At 41.3% G+C, this 6,528-nt stretch overlaps 1 protein-coding gene across 1 annotated transcript; it reads right to left on the reverse strand.

The window, feature by feature from the left end:
* Positions 1-1,997: 1,997 nt before the first annotated feature.
* LOC103355409 (protein FAM19A4-like) lies at positions 1,998-5,258 on the reverse strand. The gene is made up of 4 exons (XM_008279204.1): positions 5,150-5,258; positions 3,616-3,771; positions 3,240-3,364; positions 1,998-2,009 (listed from the first exon to the last, which is right to left on the reverse strand). Exons 1-4 carry the CDS (start codon positions 5,256-5,258, stop codon positions 1,998-2,000), a joined length of 402 nt encoding a protein of 133 aa, XP_008277426.1.
* Between the last annotated feature and the right edge of the window lie 1,270 nt (positions 5,259-6,528).

Raw genomic sequence — 6,528 nt, forward strand, 5'->3', positions numbered from 1 at the left:
GACTGACACTTCAAAACCTGAAGATATTGAGTTTACTATCACATAAGACCAAAAAAGCAGTGAATTCTCAGCAGTGACATGCTAGAACCAGACAGTGTTTAGAATTTTCTGCTTGAACAGATAAAAGGTGGAGTCGTAGGTTGAGTTATTCCTTTGGTCCAAATGTTCTGAAATAAATACTGGATCACAGTTTTCAGTGCTGGTTCTTGCAGCCCTCTTTTTTTGCATTACACGGACGCCTTTGCACTGTAACATTACATAAGCTGCACAATGCAGAGTCATATGACTGTTTGTGGTGTTGCTGGAGTTGATTGCTTTGTATTACATGGTGAGGAGATTCTATTTGTGGCTCCTATCTCTTCATATACATGTGTTACATACCACCAAGTTCTTATGTAAACATTGTTGAAGAATTGTCATCCTACTTTATCCTTCTGATGTCCAGTTTTATAATACTGTTGTCAGCTGCATTTGAAACTTCTGGTGAGTTTCTAGCAGCTATGATATGACGCATATAATACAGACTCTTTTGTCAACAAAGCCCCTGAAAAGAACCACAGTCGATGCAAGAAGAATTTGTTGTCTGATAAGCTCAGTGATGATTTTTTTAAAAAGGGTTTTCTAAGATATCCAGCACACTGGAGTACTGTAACCTAATATAAACCCTAAAATCACATGATTTTGTCTAATCGGCTATATCAACAGCACCGCTATCATTAAATAGCAATTAAAAACGTGAACGTCTACGAGGCAAATCCTTGTGTAAATACTTGAGCCACATGACAGCTCGGTGGAGAATCTTGACACAATCAAAACAATCATAATGCATAATTGTGTTATGTTGAGCAAACTGCTTGGAATTCAGCTGCTTTCAACTAGCACAGCGTGTGGCATTCATACAAGCTCGACGACTCGGATGGAAGGATTTTCAGGCGGAGGATTTGCGTTATTATAAAATGTCTCCTCATTGCAAAAAAGGTAAAACGCAAAGTTAAAAAGAGATGCAATCGGGGTGGGTCCAGAAGGAATAATATTCATATAAAGAGGACGACTGATGAAGTGGTAATGACGGTAAACATTCCGTTCTGTTCGTGGCTACAATGTGCTTCAAGGCAGAGAATCACCGGTGTTTCCAATCATTACTAGAAGCAGAGTCCCCTCCACAGGAGCGCTCAGTTTAGAGAGACAAACAAAAAAGCATGATGTAAAGACTCTCAGCAGTGAAGAAGCTCCTCTTCTCTTTTCTCTCTCCTTTCTCCCCATGATTAGCATTTCAAACAGTCCTTGTTTTGCATCACGGCTTCATGCTTGTGTGCATGCCATCACAGCCTTGCAGGTGGTGGTCTGTCCAACCAGCGGAGTCGAAAAAGAGGCGTTTGTGTACGCTTGTGTGTGCAGGCATGTTTGTGAGAGTGCCTCTTCGTGGTAAGGACTAGTCCAAAGGGATCTGACCCCTTTATAGAACCCAGAGTAAGTTAAGGGGGCAGCGTTGTCTGCGAACGCGACATAATCATAAATTTCTCAGCATTTTTGGTCCTCGGCTTTGATCGGCAGAGCGAGTCACAAGCCACTGACTGGATTCACATTGTGCCTCCTGAAAATCCACAAAATCTCTTTTTAAGTGTCTGCCAGCAGGCCCATCCAAACTTTGATTGAGTGCATCACAATGTGCCCAGCATATCAAACGCAAACACAATGATACAGGCTTTTGCAGAAGCTGTCTGTTTGGATTGGAAAAGGTGCAGCGTCATTTTATCTTAAGCCAGCTGCTAATAGATTGTCCACTCCATGGGACCAACACAAACCGAAATTGTTCCAAGACAAAGGAAATTAAAATAATGAGTTCTTGCAGTTTTAGGCTGAGCAAGGAGATATCTAATTAAATCTATATTGTTCCTTGGTCTATCTGACGGGGCGTCCTCAGAGTCCAGCGTTACTTAAGTTGACTGCAGCAGGCCAGGGTGGCTTTGCACTGATTAGATGGAGCTTCGGTCTTGCTACCGTGCAACCTGAAAACAACACAAAATTACAAATTCATTTCCATCACAATGATTCTGGCACAAGATAAAGCTGAGCAATTTGTTCAACGTGTTAAATACAGGCTTTTTTTTTTTTTTGTCTTTTCAGTTGACCATTCATTAAATCCTGCTCCCATCTCCAAGCAACTGTCCAATCAATATCTTCACATGCGTAGAAACAGCAGGGCCTGTCAAGATTTGGATATCTCCGAGCGCTAGAAGACAGTACGCGGGAGAAACGCTCCGTATCTCGAGAATTTACGAACATTCTGTCGGCTACGATGCAAAACGATGTTGAGCAAGTGTGCAAAATCTCCATTTCCTACTCACACTCGAGCAAACTATTATACAGAGAGGGGTGAATTAACGACCGAGGGAGCAAATTCAAATTCACAGTTGTAGCGGTTGAGACAGCTGTCATTTCAGCCCCCCAAAGCATCCACACCTGTAAAGTAGAAATGAGAAGCCTGCTTTTGTTTGCTGTGTGAAATTAAAGACCCACTGTTTCAAAAATTACTACAAATTTAAACTGTGACAGGTATGTGCCACTCCAGAACAAAAGGCTCGACAACAGTGACTCAGGCAGGGAGGGGAGCGAAAGGAACAATGGTGCGCTCTTCTGTTTTATTCTGTTGTTCAAAGAGTATAATCTGATGACCACATGACTACTGTCCAGCCGCTGATCACTGGCTGCACGCACTTACTGGTCCCCGTTTCTTCACACAATGTTTCCCCCCCCGTGAATCATGCATATTAACAAAAAGGAAACTTATAAGAAAGTGTATTTCTAAAGGCACTGGGGTTTCCTTTGGCCGTCAGATTTAATTACATGGGTTTTAGTGTTCAGTATTAGTTCACAGCTTATTTCATGTTTGTCCTCTTGGCCCCATCATTCACCAGATTATAGAATTAGAATTTCTGAGCCCACTGTGCCTGGTGAGAGCAAGAGGGTTGATATGGCCAATGGGAGCGGTGATTACGCTTGATTGTGGAATCTTTCAGCATCAAAGGAGAGCTTACTAAAATAAAGCTTTATGATGAGCATTCAAAGTCTGTCAGACCCTGTTTGCATAGGAGTAGTGCAGTAAAAAAGGAGGATTTACCATACGACTGCGCTGAAGCATCTATAAATACCACGTCTTAAACCAAAGTCATTATGTGCTATGTCTTTTGGAGGGCTGTTGCCTCTGTGACTCACTCTAACACAGTTCTTCTTCTCACCTTTGTGGTCTTCACTTTGTTCCCAGAGATGCATGACCAGCCAGTGAGGTCAGGGAGAACTCGGCACTCCTCCCCCTCCAGACATGGCTCCATTTTACACCACCACTTCTGACGCACAATGGAAGCTGGAGGGAAAGAAAAAAAAGAAAAAAACCTCATGGTCACTTTTTATACAGGAAGATTTCAAAAATATGAGTTGTTTGTGAAAAAAAAAACATCTCAGCCACATGTCACGCTCTTTTAGTCTTTAAACGCCTGAAAATCCAGAGAATCTGGTGAAACTGGCTGTGCTGTTGGATATAATATATCCATTTCATGTCAGAATATTTCAGTTTAAGAGAGTTAGAGAGTTAAGAGAGGGTCCTAGTCACATTACCTTCAACACAAGAGGGCAGAGCCCTTGTTGTCCCTGCTACCTGTCCTGGGAAGCAGGAGCACTTCACTGTTTGAGAGCGTTCTTCAATCTTGTTCTTATTGCAGCAGCGATGAGCAGCAACCACTTCACAAGTCCCTGTCCTCTCCTGTGATGACCCTGAGGAAGAAGTTTTAGGAGGGAAAGATGACAATTTTTTACATTCTGAATTTTGAATGCAAAACGCAGTCAAGTTAGAACGCCTTCTTGTCTTTATTAGATGTCAAATAAAGTCAATAGTCATCTGTTACGGTAGCAAAGCAGTTCAGTTCCTACTTACAGCACCTAATTCTGTTGTTTTTAAAGTTACGGCACCACCAAGTGGAGGAAAAGCATCAGCACTCACGCAAGAGGCACGGAAAAAAGGAAAACATTCACATGTGAAGTCATAATAGGAGCGATCATCCTCATCATGCTCAGCAATCACATTTTTTATAACAGATGATTAGAAAGGAGCAGAATCAAACGCATGACTTTTCTGAGCAACATCTGCTTCTGCATCATTTTACAAAAAAGGAAGTAGAAAAGAAAAAGCCATGCATGGACATGGACGTGTCTGGCCGCATGACCAACAAAGCCTGCAGGACTGAAAGGTTAATTCATAATTAGGTTTAAAATCAAAGCACAGGCCAAAAAGCCAAACACATCATTATTCAAGGCAAAGACATGAGTCTTAGGTTTGCAGTTATCCATGCAAGGCTTAAAGAATCTCAGTGTATTTGCTGAAATATGGTGCCTGAGTATAATTCAGGGGTAATTTCCTTAAATATTTTCATGTTTTGCAACTTTGTGATTGTATTCTATTAATTGTTCTGACAGTAAGAGTTATTACTTGCTTCTTATATTACAAAACATTAAAAAAACAAACACCAGATAAGCTTATTAATTATGGTTATGGATTAAACCAGTGCTTCCCAACACTTTAAGCTTCTCTTACAAATAACAGCATCTACTTGACACTTGGTCTGGCTTACATCGTTTATCAGGGACATGATTTATTATCAGATCCACCGATGAGACAAATGGCTCCATTTAAACATCTGTTGGAGGCTAAAAGCACATATTAAAATGAGTAATTGTATTTGTTGTTTAAAAGACTACTGTTTTTATTAGCTTATGCTAGCAGTCTTTTGATGCAATGTGTGTGACAAAACCCCTTGACAGCTGACTGACCTCTATGTTGAGGATTGACCAAATAAAAGCACTGAAATGCTGCTAATGAATTCATGCATCAGTGTTGACAATTTAATGATAGAAATCACAATAATATGTTGTTGCAGGGGGGACTTTGTCTGCAGAGCCAGTATTTTGGCTAGTTTGCAGACATACTCCAAAAATACTTCACATTTACATCTGTCTCTAAGAAGAAGAAGCAGGGGGAAAGTCTCAAGACGATGTTACTTCAGCTGAACTCTCTTCCAGGCCAACAGGCTGGTGACCAGGAGCTATAATGAGTCCCTGAGGGGGTGGGACTGGTCTGGTTGGGTCTGACACCTACCTGTCCGTCCTCGAGAGCTTTGGTTGCCACTGTACACTAGCTGGATGCAGGAGCTTGAGACACAGAGCCACAAGAGGCCCCAGCGTAAAGGTCTTGTCGATACGTTCATCTTTATCCTGCCTGTGCGAGAAAAGAAAGATTTGTGCAAACTTCCACAGAATCGGGCCAACCATTTTCCTTACACCATAAAGTAAAATAGCACGCCTCATTAAATGTTCCTGATATCTCCTGACTCTGACGTGTGGTTCATAGGATCGTTGCATCTATTTTCTCAATTATGACTCTCACATCACCAAGCTGAGCCAAAGCAGATCAAAGAAATGCCAATAAAAGCCTGATCAGAGGCAACTTTGGAGGCATATGAGAGTGGGTCCTTGCACTCATTTCTGAGTCACGTTATCCCCTCAGCGGTGAGCACGTCTGCGTGCAAATCTAAACTCTCCCTCCGAACCGAGTTGTGCTCACGATGAGTCACAGAAAAAAAAACTGGGACGTGGACTTTTATGTCAAATTACAGCGATGAATAAGGCAGAACAATAATGACATGAAGTAAAACAGCTCTGCTTAATTTACTAGTTTGCTCGAGGCACTCTCATCCATCATTTAACCCCTTTTTATACAAAGTTCAAGGCTGCAACTTATTCATATTTACATAATCAGCTCATCTGTGGATTACTGTCTCAAAGAATTATTATTAATTGATTATTAGTAGGCAAGTAGTGTTGTGTGGGTTGACTACTTTTTGTTAAACATATATTGCACATTTATATTCTTGATTTTAATTGCATCTTTTCTCATATTTGTGTTAAAACACCACAAGTACATGATATTATTATTATAATAAATATATATATATGCATACTGTGCTGCAACATGTGAACATCATTATAAGTAAGTGTGCCTGCCTCACACATTTTAACATTTAATCCAAAATAATCAAAGGAATCAGAGTAAAACTACTGCCGAATTTTGCTTCTTGAAATCACTTTTTTTTTTTGACAGTGATCGAAATGAATTCCCTAAATATTCAACCACTTACTTGTGCTGGAGTTACTGGTGTGAATGCTGAGCTGCTGCTGCCTCCATCAGGGCGCGTGTCACCATCATGCACAGCACGTCGCGTCAGCAAAGGGTGCGAAAGTTTGCAGCAAATTACTCTCCACTTTCTTAAGTTTTCTGCCTCAAATCTGAGCGAGAGAAAAAAAAAGAGGAGGAGAAAAAGAAAATCACGAGACTACCACCCTGCTTGCTGAATCACAGCCGATGCAGATCACAGTCAACACGTCGCTCGGTGAAAAACCTGCGCTTTCACACCTGAGCTGCCCTCCCCGGAGTCAGAGTGTAGCTTTGAGGCAGGATGCGACGTGAGAGGTGTTGCT

The sequence above is a fragment of the Stegastes partitus genome, unplaced genomic scaffold, assembly GCF_000690725.1.
Source record: "Stegastes partitus isolate 25-593 unplaced genomic scaffold, Stegastes_partitus-1.0.2 Scaffold4, whole genome shotgun sequence".
Lineage (NCBI taxonomy): Eukaryota > Metazoa > Chordata > Actinopteri > Pomacentridae > Stegastes > Stegastes partitus.

What these genes read in the sequence shown, in the direction of transcription:
- LOC103355409 (XM_008279204.1), bottom strand. Translation starts at nt 5,258, where the DNA reads ATGAACGTATCGACAAGACCTTTACGCTGGGGCCTCTTGTGGCTCTGT. An exon ending in AAGCTCTCGAGGACGGACAG is followed by an intron (nt 3,772 to 5,149) that starts GTAGGTGTCAGA and finishes CTTCTTCCTCAG; the next exon opens with GGTCATCACAGGAGAGGACA. An exon ending in TCTGCCCTCTTGTGTTGAAG is followed by an intron (nt 3,365 to 3,615) that starts GTAATGTGACTA and finishes CTTTCCCTCCAG; the next exon opens with CTTCCATTGTGCGTCAGAAG.